The 17,810-nt window shown below is 39.2% G+C and overlaps 1 protein-coding gene across 5 annotated transcripts in view; it reads right to left on the bottom strand.

The window, feature by feature from the left end:
* Nucleotides 1-9,554, bottom strand: part of FAM13C (family with sequence similarity 13 member C) — a 113,213-nt gene extending 103,659 nt beyond the window's left edge. The window contains exons 1-3 of one of the 5 annotated variants that reach the window (XM_050803047.1): nt 9,383-9,554; nt 9,038-9,076; nt 2,524-2,580 (exon numbers count right to left, since the gene is read on the bottom strand). Coding sequence is in view for 3 of the 5 variants with exons in the window: in XM_050803043.1 (XP_050659000.1) it covers nt 2,524-2,580; nt 9,038-9,099 (119 nt within the window). In the remaining 2 variants the exon portion in view is untranslated. Of the gene's footprint in view, nt 1-2,523; nt 2,581-5,821; nt 5,841-9,037; nt 9,336-9,382 lie in introns of those variants that run through there. The other 4 variants (XM_050803046.1, XM_050803043.1, XM_050803044.1 and 1 more) reach the window with 4 other exon arrangements.
* Between the last annotated feature and the right edge of the window lie 8,256 nt (nt 9,555-17,810).

The raw sequence follows: 17,810 nt of genomic DNA, 5'->3' as shown, positions 1-17,810 counted from the left end.
CAAATACCACAGACATAACCAGAAGGGGCCTTCTCTATATAATCAATATCATTAACCTTAATCTACCACAATCACTGTCACTGGAACATGAAATGCATGAGGAGTGGCCACTTCCTCCAGGTGTTGTTTTTCCCTCATGCTCCCTTACCAAAAGCACCCATAAAACAGTATTTGCAAAGTCACCTGGAAAGCAATTCCTAGCTGCTCAAGGACACATAAAGCCAAGAGGCAAGACCAGCAAAGAAGGAATGCCCACCATTCAAGACACATTTTTACAAATAAAAGGCAGATTAAGTTCACTGAGCTGGAACTCATCCTCCCTGAGGATGTAGTCTTTGGGAAAAGAGCAAAACAAATATCAAGATAGGTGGTCTGGAACATGACCAGGGTGCAATTGGATAAGGTATAAAAATAAAACTGTGTGAAATAGTTAAACTTGAATCCAGGTCAAATGTAGTGCTAATCTGGTAAAGGAGAACCCAACAATTAAAATAATCATTCAATGTTAGTAACTCAAAAACAAATCAATGCCAATGACACTGGTTAATATTCTTGCTGTGAGATCATTTACAATTAAAAAAATTATAAGTCACTAATAGATTTGGAAATTAATATCAAACCATGAATTGGAAACTACGCTAGTTCATTTGAAGTACATTTTTCTCACTAGAAACCCATCCACTCTATGATCCTGCATGAGAAACAAAAGAAAGAACAACTGCCTTTACAGTTACCTAAATGCTCTCATTCGAGTAGGATTATAGAACACTCAAGAATAAAAAAAAAAAAATAGCCTTCCAAATCTAAAATGACTTTTTTGATAGACTCATTCCCAAAATAATACCTGAACTTTGCTTTTATATCATGTTTTCAAGTCACCCAAAATTTAGAAATGTAATTTTGTTTACTTCCTTGACTTAGAAAGCCAGGAAAGGGGAGAGGGGGCCAAAAGCATCTTTCTTGCACTACACAAATGTAAAACCTGGTTATAAAAGTCATATTTAGAAACATATTTTCTCACATATTACTGGTTCCTCAGCATCTCCAAAACAGAAAAGCACAGGTTATGTAATTTATGCCACTACTTATTGGAATAAATCATGACTGAGAATAAGCATGGTGTCCTGAAAAACGTCAGGGTCTGAAAGATCCTCCCACTTACTAGTTGTGTGGCCTGGGCAACATCACTTCACCTCTATGATCCTCGTTCATAAAATACATGTAATATCTGCTTAACAGCGATAATACAGTCTCTGTGAAATGCCTACCATAGAAAGCTGACCCAAGGCTGCAACCCAATAAATGAAAGCTATTGTTATTCTCAGGCAGGGCCTTAGCCATGTGGTTATTTGCAAAGGAAAAAAAAAGAGAGAGAGAGAGAGTTCTTTTTGGTTTCTCCAATGCCTCCAAGATAATTCTGAACTCCTTAGCAAGGAACACAAACCCTAGGAAATCTGTTCTTTGTTTACCGCTAGAGCTTCACGTCTTATCTTACCTCTTACTTCCTCACTCCACCAGGTTCCCAGGGTTCCTACTATCCTGAACCACTTGCTGTTTCTGCAACTCGAACAATTCTCTCTACCCTCTATTGGCTTTCCAGTAAGCTGCTGCCTTTGCTTGGTGGCATCCTCTTTTTCTTAGCCTTGGACCTCACCAAAAATAATAATGATGATGATAATAATAATAATAAATAAAAATTCATATGCCTTGTATAATTTTCTTCAGGGATCAATCCAAGAAAGCTCTCTGGGCTGTTTGATTCTTCTAAGTAAATCCACTATTTACCTCTAGTATAGTAGTACTTAATGCACTGTAGCATCCACATCTATATTTTTGCCTATCTCCTCTAGCAAACTGAATTCTTAGGAGCAACATTGGTTTGTCTTTCTTCATCCCAAATCTTAACTGGCTCCTGGCACACAAAATTGGCCTTCAATAAATATTTGTTATCCAGTAAGTGGACTTTAAAGTCAGAGAGAACTGGGTCTAAATTCTGCCTCATAGTGCTATGTTATTTTGGATGAGTTATCATTCCTAAGTGTCAGTTTCTCCATCTACAGGATGAGAACAGAAATATCAACTTCTTTTCAGTTTAGATCATATAGTAAAATGTAGATGAAATTATTGGAACAAAGTAAATGTAGAAGAAATGATTAGCAGTGAAGGTTTTGCCACGATACTATGAGTCCTTGATGACAAAGACAATACTACAGACACTCAATAACATGAGCCTCTTCCTTTGGGGTGTGTGATAAGAATATTGAGATAGGCTAATCAATACTCAGTTCAATAGGTATTTATCATGTGTTCCCACATGTAAGGTACTGTCCTGATTGCTAAGAGGGTGGTATCCAAAAGTGGAAAAGACAAAAATTTGTCAAGAGGTAAAAATCTAGTAGAGGAGATGAGACATGAGAACAAATAATTGGAATTCAAAGAAGATACTAGAATTCAAAGGAAAGCCACCATAACTAGATGGTTTCTGTCTCTTATAAATATGAACCAAGCAATGGTGGCTTTTACCTGAGACTGGAGCAATCAGTCTGGTCTTCATGTAGAGAGACTGGATCTTCGTCACACCTGGAGAGAGGGAAGAAAAATCACATCAGATCCAACTGTCTGCTCTAGCAGTAGCAGCAATAATCTAGAATTGTCTCAAGATTACCATGGAAAACTAAAAGATGAAACACTCCTCATCATTCTCTCCCAAATAAGTTCTGATTACTATGTCTCCCAGTTTATGAAACCAATGTTGTCATATCATGTGATCTTAAAAGCTCAGAGCCAGAGGTGACTCTCCTTTTTGCCTCCACTGTCCTGTGTTACCTAAACTAATAAGATCTTAGCAATGACCTAAGTGTTCACAGCACTGGAGGGAACATTGGACACCAAGACTGGGAGCCTGTTGTTGGCTCAAAAGAGATTCCACTATATGCCTCTTTGCATTTTTTCTGCTTCAGGCAGTCCCAAACTAAACCAGCCTCCATTTAGTTTACTCTATTGGTCTCAGATTTTCTTGATCTTGTGAAAAGGAAGGGGTTCCTTTTCATAAAACTTCTGGATTAACTTTATGAACAATTCTTGGCTCTTCCATATTGAAAAATCTCCAGTGCTCCATCCTGACTAGGGGAACCTGGAGTGGGACCATCCTCTCACTCTAGTGTAGGATGAAGCCTTTGTTCCTGTTCCCAACCATTCCCACCCAGCCCCATTCAAGCCTGGAATACCTTTTCCGTCTTCAACTCCTACTCATCCTTCACTGCCCAAGTCAGGTTTCCCCAGCTCTGTACCTTCCCACCCAAGCTCACCCATGTGCCATGTTCTCAATCATGTGCTATGATGGTTAATATTGAGTGTTAATTTGATCGAAGGATGCAAAGTATCGTTCCTGGGTGTGTCTGTGAGGGTGTTGGCAAAGGAGATTAACATTTGAGTCAGTGGACCGGGAGAGGCAGACCCACCCTCAATCTGGGTGGGCACCATCTAATCAGCTGCCAGTGCGGCTAGAATAAAGCAGACAGAAGAAGGTGGAAAGAACAGACTTGCTAGCCTGTTGGCCTTCATCTTCCTCTTATGTGGATGCTTCCAGCCCTTGAACATCAGACTCTAAGTTCTTCAGCTTTTGGACTCTTGGACTTAAACCAGTGATTTGCCAGGGGCTCTCAGGCCTTCTGCCACAGACTGACGGCTGCACTGTTGGCTTCCCTACTTTTGAGGTTTTGGGACTCAAACTAGCTTTCTCCATCCTCAGTTTGCAAACGGACTATTGTAGGATTTCACCTTGTGATCATGTGAGTCAATTTTCCTACTAAACTCCCCTTCAAACACACATGTATTCTATTAATTCTGTCTCTTTAGAGAACCCTGACTAATACATGTGCCAAGTTCCTACTTTAACTTTAATTCATAAACATTTACTCTTCATTCCGAGGTTTTAGTAAACAACTATATCTCACCACACATCACTTTGTAATCCTTTGCACCACTGAGATCTTTTTGATTAGTTATTAATTCCATGAGTAGAAATAACTATAATTTCTTTTCCTAGATATATTGCCACAGTGCCAGAGTACCCCAGAGACACTCAAAAATACTTGAATCGAAATATTAACTTTGTTCCCTAAGAGGTCTGGTCTCTGAAATAATTTAACCAGCATTTATTTACTGAATCCAGGCACTGCATTAGACATTGGAACTGTGCTTCGCAAACTCTCAAAGTTTAGGACAGACCGGTTTGTTTTTTATTTCCACACCCACTGTGGACAGACACTTTGGTAAAAATGTCACAGCAATGCCAAATTCCTATTAAAGTTATAAGATACTTACTCCCTATTTCTGTTTTATTTTCTTGTCTCAGACATGCTTTAAACAATTTGGAGACTCACAATTTGTGTAGCACTGCTTCTAAAGGACACAAAATTTGAAAAAGATCTGAACCCTGCCCTAAGAAATTCACAATGTAATGAGTAGACAAAAATAAAGCAAATAAATACCTGCGTACATAAATATAACCATAATATAGTGTTTATACTATATGAAATAATTTAACATTTTAAAATATTCTTTACTGGCAATGGTGTATAATTAACCCACAAAAGGAATCCAGTCCTCGTCCCTTAAAATCTTTAATTTATAGTTTCGTAGTGAGTTAAACAAAGGCCACCCACAGACTCTAACCCTTTCTACCTACTGAAATATTTTGTTACCTCTGGCAATTAAAAAAATTGGTTGCCTTGGTACAGTGTCTCACATCTGTAATCCCAGAACTCTGGGAGGCCAAGGTGGGCCTGAGTTCAAGACCCGCCTGGCCAACATGGTGAAACCCTATCTCTACTAAAAATACAAAAATTAGCTGGGTGTGGTGGCACACGTCTGTAGTCTCAGCTACTCAGGAGGCTGAGGCACAAGAATCACTTGAAATTGGGAGGTGGAGGCTGTAGTGAGCCGGGATCACATCACTACACTCTAGCCTGGGCAACAGAGCGAGACTCTGTCTGGGGGGAAAAAAAGCTACTTTTAATAGAATAAACCAATCTTCCTTACTTTCTTGCCAATAGTCCACTCTGTCCATCTCATGGAAAACAAATCCCCAAGTATTGCTTTGTTCTCCTTCATTAGCAGCATTCAGCTAATAGATTACCTGGGCTTTGAAATGTGGATAAAAATGTTTTTCAATAGCAAGGTAGCAAAATCAATGAAGAACAAAAATCTAGAATTGTTGCTTTCAAAGATCTAGGGCTTAAGCAGAGCGCTTTGGAGCTTCAATTCTGGAGCTCAACAATACCTATTGTTTGGAGATTTGGCAAGAACTTATTTTTTTTCTCCCTCATTTGATTTATTAATCTTTCTCCTCAAAGTACAATCAGTTAAAAATGGAAACTTGGCACCAGAACATACAAAGTTGGAGAAGATTCTGAAGTATGAAGCTGGAGCTGATTAGTTGATCCAACATTCATGTCTACTAAACAACTCCAGTTGCCACTCAAAGAACACAATTCCAAGCTCACAGATAGAGCAACTGAAATAGAGCTACCTCCTGGCTTACATGGCACACATTTACAACCTCTTTTAGTTCATTTGAGTTTTCATGTACCTTGGTAAAGACCATCAACTTCTATTCAATTAACAAATCATTTGAGTCCTTTCCCTAAAACCCCTTATTTCTTTGTGAAATGCTCAGGGTTGCTACTTTTTTTTCCTATTTGAACTTTTGCCCCCTCAATCAACCACAAACAAGAAAAAGTTGTGTGGTATTTCACAGCTCACCTGCTCTTTCATATAATCTCAATTCAGCCTGAGAATGTTCCGAGGTAGAAATTACCTTTGCATCTGGGCTAAGTTGTAAGTCAGGCCTTAGATCAGTGGCCTAAATCAGTGAAGATCCCAAGGCCTAAATCAGTGAAGCCTGGATTGTTTCTTCTCCACCACATTAAGCCCAAAAAGCAAGAACCAAATAATCTCTTCAGTCTATATGCCAGAGGCTCACAAGAGACAGGGCATGCCATTTCTTAGAATAATGTTGGTGAAAGAAGTGCCCACAAGAAGTTCTCCTTGCTGCCTAAAACAGAAGAGAGGACTCAGACTGAGAGTTAGATAAAATGTAGTTGTGCTATAAAGATATTTACACTTGCCCTGTAGTAACATGTTCCCTGAAGGCAAAGTTGCAGAGGTACAGCCTCCTATGGGGTTTCTCAAAATGTGGCCCCCGAATCACTTGCATTAGCACTACCTGAAGTACCTGGTCAAAACAGAAGTCTCCAGTCCCACTACATCAACTCTCTGAGGGCAGAGACCAGGAATGTGGATTTTTAAAAGATACTGCCTACCTATAGAACTGCTATGTTTCTAAACAACACTGACCTAAAGGTTTCCAAACCCCAAACCAGCACTGTCCTGACACCAATGCAATCACCCGTTCTGGGTTCCCACTTTGAGATAAAGCCTTGGAGACTGCAATTTTCACAACCTCCAGTCCTCTTCCCCAGTTGATATTGATGATCATTTAGCTTTGAGAACCGCTGGTTTGAATGATAACTAATCAGAATTATTGCAGGCTTCATTTAAAATAGCAAGTTAGCCAGGGCAACGTCACAATTGACCATGGGAAAATATTAGATGAAAAGGTGCCACAGATAGGAAAGAAAAGGCCAAGGCCATTGTGACAAAAACATTGGGGTGGAAAAAGAAATTGAATTTGTCCAGAGCTGCATAGATAGTGCCAGGCCTGGGAAAAACCAAGAAGAAAATAAAATCTGTCCTTGAGTCCCTCCCAATTTCCCTTTCCCCTTGACTCTTCTAAGACTCCCAGCTGGCCAAACATAACCACAACCATAACAGATTAGAAAATAGGTTATGTAAAATAATTCATATTAAAGGATTCATGACAATTTGAATCCACTTCCCAAGGGCACAAACTTTTGAATTTCCATTTTTATAAAGGTCACTACCAAAGAAATCATCTCTAGGTGAAATTTCAGGCATCGAAGAAAATAAGTGGGTGTGAGTAGAAGGATGTAGGAATGGGGTGGGGACAGGAGGCAGAGGAGCTTTTCTTGTATCCAAAACATAGAGGGGAGAAAAGGCCCTCCTCTTTATAGGCCAAGACCACACCCAAACATTTCCTGGGCACCTGCTATGTCTATGTCTCAGGATATAGCACCTTGGTCCTGAGGGCTATGGGGTCATGCCCAGAGAAGCACGGAATATGGGTCATATTACTGAGGGGAGGGGAAAATGTTGTTGTGGACAATGACTAGTTTTAAACAATCCTAGTCAATGATGTGTTACACCTATGAAGCTTTTGGTATGTTTTCAATAGGCTCCTTAGATTTTTATATTAGCCAGATGGCATACCAATTATCTCTCAGTGCCTTTTAAAATAAATCACTGTCACTCCTCTGAAAGTAAAAACATGATCTTATGCAATCAGAACTCCTTGGGGAGTGTCCAAAGACAAGGCACCAGGCTCTCCCCAGCATTTAACCACAAAACCTCTACAGAAAAAAAGAAAAAAGTCCATGTGAAATCTGGAGCTAAGTGTCTCCATTATGAACCTGCCGTGCCTGTAGCTCACCGAGGATTTGGCCACACCGGGCTCCTAAGAATCGGGGCCAGAAAGCACTTAGTGCTTTAAGCACAGCAAAGGGAGGAGAGCAGTACCTGTGCACCTGGAGCAGGAAGTCCAGGCCTCATCTTTGGCCCGCAGATGCATACTTTGGCACACCTCTCTCCCCTTCTCTCGGGGCTTTAGAAGAGCAACATTGCAGCACAGGTTACCAAGCAATCTTATAAACAGAATGTGGGTCCAAATGCGTATTTTACATTGCTTCTTCTAAAGTCAACCCTGTTGTTTTTTTTTTAAATGACTCCACTTAAGTGCTCAAAACTGGACACTAAAGGAGCAGCACAGTGAAAGAGAGAAACAAAAGAATGTGGAAAACAAGAGGGCCTAGGAAGCACTGTAAACCTTACCCCTCCCTCACCAAGTCATTGTGATAGTGGCAGGACTTGGAAGCCAAAAGATACCTATTTCTACATTTATTTGCTTTTTAGGTAATTGTAGTAAACAGTTCCCCAGTTAGTTAGGCCTTCTATATCAAAGTCATAGCATTTTTTAAATGTAGTTGAAGATACAACTTTACACATGCCTTTTTCCTGAAAAGCTGTTTAGAGTGGCTTCCACAAAGGTCCCAGAAGTAAACATGATGAATTAGCCTAGAGAAAGAATGCTAGATGAAGTACATATTCATATATATATGTATATATAAATTACATACAGTATTAGCAAAATACACTACCTGTTAATTTTTAACAAATATAGTATAATATTAGGAAAACATATTAAGGATGGCAAAAATTAAAACTATAACATATAAATATCTTTGAAAAAAAACACTGTGCTTGCTGGCACACTCCTTCATTCACACTCCTTCATTCCAGGTTTAAAGGGTGTTAGTTGCCCTAATCAATAGCTTTAACCATAGGACCAGGTGACTCATTTGTCCTATAGCCACATCTCTGAAGTCAGAAGACAAAAATGACAAAGGGCATGCACAAAAAGTTTACTCTGATATGCCTTAAAAATCTGTAGACAAGAGAGGGCCAAGATAAGTTTAGCCTGTTTACCACATGCTGGAATTCAACTCATTTCACATCTATCTCCTATTGCTGTAAATGTATATAGTGTGCACTCCATGAAAACTGACACCAATGTTGGCAAAATACAACAAAGCTTCCTAACACGTCAAATGGATTTTTAAAAATCTGAGCTCCAAGAACACATATCTTGGAGCACTGAGCTCCTGCAAGCAATCAACTGGTTTTAATTTCTCTCCCTCAGCTGCTAAAATGCTGGTTTCAACCTGTAAAGATGTCTGGGCCCCATCAGTCAGCACGTCTCGCGGTCTTCACAGCCCCAGATTCCGGGAGACAATGCATCTAAAACGAATAGCGGCTGGGAACGGTGGAGGATACCTTCACGATAGTTGCTTCCAGAGAAAGGCATGCAAGTCTGATTTTAATGGTGAGAATCACTTACTCTGTTACAGCGGTGCTGCTGAAGGAATTATCCTGAAGGCTGAAACAGAAACAAGAAAACATCAGCCAAGTCTGGCCGGGGAGCCGTCTCCCTGATTGCTCTCCGGGAGTTAGAGCACACACACAAACATGGCATTGCAAGGCAAGTCTCCGGGCTCGCCCGGCACGCTCGCTCTACCTTGGGCTGCTGTCTGCACATGCTCGTAACGACACCCCCAGCAGGGGCCCAGCGGCACGGGCGAACCACAAAGCCCGGCAGCCCGCGAGGCTGCGGGGACAGAGCTGGGCGGGGCGCGGTGGCGGGGCTGGGACCCTGGGATCCAGAGAGGAGCACCTGGAGAGTTACCTCACGATCCCAACCTCGCCAGCCCAGGCGCCGCGTTTAATCTTGGGCTGTTTGTGCCAGCCACCCCCGAGGCTGGCAATGAGAATGCCTCAGTGTTTCTGCCGAAGTGCTGAAATACCCGGGAGACTTGCTTTCTTCCACACGTCTCCTACCAATTTTACAGAGCTCACCCCAACCCCCCACACTCCCACCCCACCCCCAGAGATGGAGGCTCGCAGAGATCCATCGTTCAGAAAAAGTCAGGAGAGAACAAGAAGGGGGAGGGGGACATTGCGGCTGTTCGGTGTTTTATTTTGTGTGTGTGTTGTTTTTTGTTGCCTAGGAAAAAGAATAGGCTCTGAAGCAGGGCTGGCTGCATCACACCTGATCTGTCTAGAGCGCTCTTATTTCAGTCCCAGAGAGGAAGTGCCCAGCCCCGGACTACAGAGCTGTGAATGAACCCACGCAGGGCGAGTGGAGAATTTATTCCAGGGGTTAGCTGGTGATTAGGACACCGTGCAAGGGGTGGGGCTTGCTACGCCCAGAGCAGCCCGCTTGAGCTCGGCTTCCTAGCTAGCACCTTTACAAAGGATGGAGAGACGGAATCCACAAACGCTATCCCTTTGCATAAAGGCAACCCTGTTAGGGAAAGGAAGGACTGCCAGTCCCCCCACTGGCTTCATTCCCTTGGGAATATTTGTCCTGCCCTCTTTGTATTGTTCATTTCTCCTGCCATATTGGCCTGGATATGGGATGTAGCATCTATTAAATATTCTTATTTGAATTTGAATTATATTTTTGAATTTTGAACTAAGATTCCTATCCCCCTTTTTAATTTTTCTACTCCCAGAAGCAACTGTGATAGTGGTTTTTAGTCCAAACCTATAAAAGTTAAAGAGTTAACTAACAACAACAAAAAAACTCATAATTTTTCTAATTGGGTAATTAGAAAATTTACCAAAACTTGGAAATAATGGGGAAGAGCATGACCTTTCAATGTCAAACCGAGACATCGGTTAACAGGTCCACCCAGGGGCTAGTTAATTCTCCAGTAGTGTTTGGCTTTGCTCTTCACTACTGATTAGATTCCAGCCACAGTGAAGTTACGTGGTAACTTGCACATTTTATTCAGCCTGTCCAGAGAAAAAGATAACTGCAGGGTTTATGATTTTATTGCACTATAGGAAGATGACCAATTTTGCATCTAACCAATCATTTTGCATCTAACCAAACTTTCTTTCTAAATACCCGTAAAAACACAGATCCTCAAAATGCTGTTGGAACCAGCTTCTTCATCTTACAGTTTTCCCCGTTAAGTGAATAGATCTCTGCTGCCTGCCTATGTTTGTATGAGAGTTGTATTTTAACTTTTTAAATTTATACCTTGAAAAATAAAAATTGAGTTTTCAAAGAAAAACAGGTTTCATTAAGGTTCTTTGCAACTTTGCTTTCCTCTCTCCAAATATTTTTTAAATCAGCTGAATAAAAACCTAATATGGTCTTAGACTGAATTCTATGGACTAAAATAAGTTAAGAAATATTAATCCTTTGTATGTATAACTGTACAGTACATATATGTTCCGAAGCAACCTACTATTTCATATGAGCTAGGTTCAGGAGTAAGAGACGTGGCTGCTTCACTGTATTCATTATTTAGCCATTTCAAAGTGAGATCTGTTCTTTGTTTATTCAGACTGATGAAGGTAAGTCTATATTCAGCCTTCTTGGTTTCATAGATTACATGGTTGTTAATTTCCACAAATCCCTTGTACTCATTGACTATGGTGCTTATTCCAAGTGTTCCAGTGTAGAGAAAGATCACACTTTTCTCCTGTAAATATTCCCAGTGATCCACTCATAATGGAAATGTTCAATGCTTTTAATTTGAAATAGGACTTGAACATTTAATTCAGAACAACCTTAATGAAATGGTTGATTTTCTTATATACTGCCAAATACTATTTTTTTTCATTCTATGAAATGAAGTGGGCCATTTGAAAATAAAAGGAAATAACAAATGAACCCAATAAATGCAAGTATTCAATAATGTCCAAGGAAAAGAAATAAGAATTCTCAGCAACTTGTGAATAGTAAGGACCAAAATTAGGTTTTAGGCAGTACTCACCTACAATGAAAACAACTGGTTGATACAGTTGATTATGGATAAAAACCAAAACATCCCTGAAAAAAATTATTTGGCAGTATATAAGAAAATCAACCATTTTAATTTTTACTTCTCAACTAGTTCTTATGGCGTTTGTTTTCATCTTAAATCAGGTTTAGAAATTGTCTTTATAAGTGGCTTTTTAACTGGCTTTTATGATGTTTTGTACTGTTCAACTTGGAATAGGACAATACTGATAAATATCATACAACACATGATTATTTTGGAGACCCTCAGCTTTACTAAAGAGCAATTCCAGGAGGGTTTGAAAAGCGGAGCAGAAAAATTAATATTGAGTTTATGAAGAAGTAAGTTCTAGGCCGTATTTCCCAAGTGGCAGTGAAATTCTAGTCTCCAGGAAATCCAGGAAAATGTTGTAAAAGTTACATGGTCAAAAATAAGTTTTGGAAAAGATGCATATTATAAATTCACAATGCACATTAGGCAGCAAACAAAAGTTTTCCATCTGTTTTTAACCAGTGTTCCTCAAATTCATCGAAGACCAAAATAATTTTTTGTTAAATATATCATCAATTAACATCATGTATAACTAGGAATTTTCAGAAAATAACTCCTGAGTATATCAGGAAAAAAATGCAAAGGGAATTAAGTGGTATATTTATTGAACAAATGAATGAATGAACAAATGATTCTACATGCTTATCGCTATCCCATAGTTATGAATAAGACACAGTCCCTGACATCATAACATTTTTAATATAAATACATAATGTATATGTACAATTCTATTTCATACAATATAAGTAAAATAAAGGGAAAATGAAGATGCTAGATTTGAATATGGTTAACTCACTTACATGTTAAAGTGCTCAATTTTAACTGCTCATTTTTCTATCAGTGCTCTTAAGACCAATAATGTGAATATCAGATCTAATACCAATAGTTTATTTTAGTTGTAAAATTGTTAATTCTAATGTATTGACTTGACTACATGCAAAATATAAAGCAACAATGTAGAGTTCAAGAAAGAAAGTTCCGGATTTGCCAAGACTCAAGACCCACCACTTACTAATAGTTTAAACATGAACAACCTCTTTTGCGTCAATTTTCTCATCTGTAAAATAGAGAAAATAATGACCTATTTTATGGTTCTTATGAAGATTAAATTAAATGACATGCCTGACAAATTTTAAAAATAGTAAATAAATGCTGCTAGTTATCCTTATTTTCATTGGTATTATTATAATAAATAAGAATTTATAAACAAAGTTTGAGATAAGATGAACAATGCTACTGTGCTTGAATAGTAGGCTTACAGGTGATATTTTCTTTCTAATTCCTATGATGGCACAGTGTTTACATAGCTTTTTTTTTTTAAGAATAATAAAATTTAAAACTTTACTAAATGTGGATGGGCTGCTCCAGATGAAATTGGCTTCATCCAGATTGACTTTGTGCTCAGTTTACAACTCTTCGATTTAAAATACTTGTGCATCCCTGGAGGAACAGACAATTCTGAGAAATCACTTTCTGCAAGATGCTGGGGCAAGAAGCCAGAATCTTTACAATGCCAGGAAATCAACAGAGGCCTACTCTATTGGCCTGGACAGACTGACTTGTAGCTTCCTGTCCGTACCCTTGGGAATGACCAGGCTTCCTTGTGAAAGAGAGGACTCTTGCCTGAAAAGATAATTGTTTTTCCACAAAAAAAAAAAAAAAAAAAAAAAAAAAACTTCTTCTTGATTCCCTGTCCCCTAATCTATTTCTTCACCAGCTCCAATGAGGACAGCATAGCAAGAGTCCTCATTATCTGAGTGGTCAGTAACTGAGCTCCTGAAGATTCAAAGGTGCCCAGGGAAGCAGAGTTGTGATGCCAAAATCATGTACCAGTGACAGACTGTTTATGATATTGGTCTTCATCCAAACATCCCTCCCCAAATAATGCTAGTGTACATCAAGTCCATCTTTGGCAATCTCTCTCTGATTTATCTGACAATAAAATGCAGATGCAATATAAATTGATTGATAAGTGAAATTTCAATTTTTTACAAAAGAGTCAGGATTTCATGAAGCCAGTGGAAGTGATATTGCAGAACGGCTTGAATCACATTCAAAACCAGTGACAAGTGAGGTTTTGGTAGTAACAACCAAAGAATAAAAAATTGACAAGGATGCTGACATGCCAATTCCAAATGGAATTAGTCAACTATCAAAGGATTAGGAGTGGTCCTTGGAAAAATTTATGGAGCCCTTAATTAATTTTGTAATTTCCCTTTTTTATAATAATGTCATGAGTATCATATGTGATGTGAAGATTATCACTTTGAGCTATTTTTTTTTGAGAAAAATATGTATAACCCCTCCAATGGGTAAAATTTAGTCTCTTAATTTCTAAGAATTGGTTCACTGTTTGAATTATACCCAGAATATAAAATAGTAATATTTTTGTAAATTCCTTACCATTTACCATGGCCTCTCAGGCCCTATGTGCTCAGGCCCTGGAGACAACTGAACTTATGTCCAAAACACTGGCCTCTCCCCTGTTATTATAACAGGTGCACCTGATCCTGCCTTAGGACCTTTGCACCTGCTGTTCCCTTTTCTGGGAACACCACCAGTAATACGCACAAATGTCCTCCCCTGGGGAAAACTTCCCTGACCACCCTCCCTAAGTTAGTTTCTCCTATCACTCTATTCTGCTTTATTTTCTTCATAGGATCTGTCCCTACCATATATTTAATAGCCATTTCTCTATTTGTTGTATACTTTCCCCCTCCACTACAATGTAAGCCAAGCTTGTGCAACCTGGGGTCCAGGACTGCTCTGAATGCAGTCCAACATAAATTGGAGACTTTCTTAAAACATTGAGTTTTTTTTTTTTTTTTTGTCATTTTTTAGCTCATTAGCTATCATTAGTGTTAGAGTATTTTATTTGTGGCCCAACACAATTCTTCTTCCAATGTGACCCAGGGAAGCCAAAAGATTGGACAGCCCTGATTAAGCTCTTTGAGTAAAAAGACTTTTGGGTCTCATTCACTACTATAACCCCATGGTCAACAATAATGTCTACCAAGGTAGCTATGCAATAAATATTTGAGGAAAAAAATTAATGAGTGAATATTTAGTTTCATTTTCAAGATATTTCATTCACCCCCTTTTTCTGTTTCTATTAACTAGGAAATGTTAGCTCCTGATTAAGGGACTCATTTTAAGTGAGGTTTTTCCACGGCAAGTTACCTTTAGGTAATGCACTCCTGTATCAGACATTCCTTCCTTTCCTTTGCAGGGATAACAAATAGATCTCCTGCTGTTGTGCCAACCTGATTGATGATACTGGCTGCACAGAATGTTGTTTGCTTCTGAGGTGTGGTCCCAGTCCAGCCAGAAAGAGCACTGGGATTGACTGTTCGGCAGTGTTTGCAGTGGAAGCAGAATGTGGGCATGTTGATGGAATTGTCAACCTAGAACACCCTATTAAAAGAAAAAATTTTCTTGAGAAAAGCACAATTGGTTGTCAACACCTTAGTTTGAATTAATTTTCAGATAATCAAATACATCCTTGCTACTGATATGATTCTTCAGAACCTTGGGAGTTATCTAGTTTAATTACTATTTTTTATTTTTATTTTTGAGACAGAGTCTCACTCTGTCGCCAGGCTGGAGTCCAGTGGCAAGATCTCTGCTCACCGCAACCTCCGACTCCCTGGTTCAAGCGATTCTCCTGCCTCAGCCTCCCGAGTAGCTGGGATTACAGGCACATGCCACCATGCCCAGCTAATTTTTGTGTTTTTGGTAGAGATGGGGTTTCACCAAGTTGACCAGGATGGTCTCAATCTCCTGACCTCATGATCCTCCCACCTTGGCCTCCCAAAGTCCTAGGATTACAGGTGTGAGCCACCGCGTCCAGCCTACTTATTTTTTTAATACCTAAACTTCCAGAACAATCTCCAACTGCTGCTTGAGACCTTCAGAGGCCAAAAATTCACACTTTGGAAGCTCTTTTATTGGATCCTTCAAATCTTGAAAAAAAAAAATCCACATGAACCTTCCCCTGTCTCTTGTTACTTTCGCCTGTGGCTTGAATGCCCCTCAGAATTAATCTACCCTATCTTCTCATATCCCAGCCAAAGAGATTCAATTTCTTCAATAGAATCTCATATGATATTATTTAGAAGCCCTTCAGCATCTTGTGTAGCACTGGATAAAGTGTGATACTGTCCTCTTAAAGGGCAGCCCTACACTGGACAATATTACTCCAGATTGTGGTCTGTTCAGTGAAGAGTAAAACAGAATTTATGCCTCCCTCTTCTTAACATTATACTTTTGCATGTGGCCCAAGATCATTGTGAGTGGTTTGGGCAATTACATCATAAGGCAGACCCAGATTATCAGACTCCACCAACACTCCAGAGCCATACCTGTGGCTTCCAAAACGCAAGCAATTGGTTTGTTGAGCCTAAGTGTCAGCTTTGCATATATTCCTTTGAAATTCTATATTGTTTGATCTGACTTTATGCTATTAAATACAACTTTCCAGATCTTTTATAATATATATTTTAGCCAAAATTATGTCAGCTAGCCTTTACAGTTTTATAGAATCAGTGTTATATGGAATATAGTCCTTCAAAAAGTTCAGGCAAATAATAAACACACTTTTATTCAATTCATAATGTTTTCTTGCTTATATCAATCAGAAAATTTTACATAATTATTCACTATATTAAAATTTAGAAAGTTTAAAATTATTTTACTTTAGGGGTGGTAGGTGGGAAAAGAAGCAATGAAAAAAGGGCTTAAACCCAATATCTGAGGTGCTGCTAGGGTGGGAGATAGTAAAATTGGCCCTGCAGGGTTACATGTGACATCATGAAGGCACAAAATGGCTCAAGATGGGAGTGGCATGTCCATCCTCTTTATCATACTCTTTCTCCCAGCAAAGTGGTAAGAGCTAAAGCTCTAGTCTAACACATATAGCAACTTAACAAGTCATGCAGTTGAAAGACAGTCTCACACCTGCTTGGGTGTAAGTCAGGACACATCCTAGATGTCTGGGCCCCATTCAGCAAAACATTCCCTAATCTAAGAAGGAGAAAGGTTAATTTATCCCCCAAATTCCTCCTGTACCTTCAAAGAGAAGTTTCTAAATTTTTCTTTCTCATTCCACGATTGCATTTAATTGCTCTGTTTTTAAATCTTGATAGCATCCTCTTTCTTTACACATGCTATCTGAGCGTTGGCCTAAGTAAATGTGCCTAGGTTTTCACTGGTAATCTCCTTACATACATGCCTTTGTCTGCTTACAATATGATAATCTACATCTCTTTAAAATGCTCAACCTCTGAACATTATTCCAGTTTATACTGTATTAGTGACCTTAAGTCATTAATTACCATTTTATTACCATTAACAACCATTTTGTTTTGTTCATGATTGTAGGAGTCAGGAATTCCGAGAGAGTTTGGCTGGACACCTCATCTCTGATCCATGTGGTGACATCTGCGACAGGTGGAACCAGAGGACCACCTTCCAAATGGGTTTCTTCACTCACAGTGCTAATCACTCAATGCTCCCTGGCCTCTCTCTCTCCACATGGAATCTCATCCTTCAGGGCCTCTCCATGTGCCTTGAACTTCTCACAGCATAGTGGTTCTAAGGCAATCTAACTTTTTAAATAGCAGCTGATGCACAAGAGACCAAGGCAGAAGCTGCCATTCTACTTATAGGCTTGACATAGAACTGGTGTAACATTACTTCTGCCATACTCCACTGGCCAAAGCAGATAAAAGTCAGCTCATATTCAATAGCAAGATAATAGATCCAACTTCTTGATGAGAAGAATGTCAAAGAATTTGTGACTATTTTTAATCTGCTACAGATGTCTACAATGATGCATCTAGGAATTGTCATTGTTGGTTTTCTTATCCTTAGGGTCATGACAGCAAAGTCATAGTTACACTTGTCATTTCAGTGGGCAATTAATCTATACTTTGTGGCCACCTATATATACCGACATGCCTTGCTTAACAATGGGGATATAGTCTGAGAAATACATTGTTAGGCAATTTTGTCATTGTGTGAATTAACATCATAGAGGGTTTTCATACAAACCTAGATGATGTAGTCTGCTACACACCTAGGCTATGTGATGTAACCTGTTTCTCCTAGGCTGCAAACCTGTACCGCATGAAACTGTTCCAAACACTGTAAGCAACTGGGACACAGTGAGGAGTGTGTATCTAAACACAGAAAAACTACAGTCAGAATACAGTACAAAAGACTTTTAAAAACGTTATACCTGTATGGGGCACTTACCATGAATGGAGC

Source organism: Macaca thibetana, chromosome 9, assembly GCF_024542745.1.
Source record: "Macaca thibetana thibetana isolate TM-01 chromosome 9, ASM2454274v1, whole genome shotgun sequence".
NCBI lineage: Eukaryota > Metazoa > Chordata > Mammalia > Primates > Cercopithecidae > Macaca > Macaca thibetana.
This window is presented reverse-complemented; position numbering and strand designations above follow the sequence as displayed.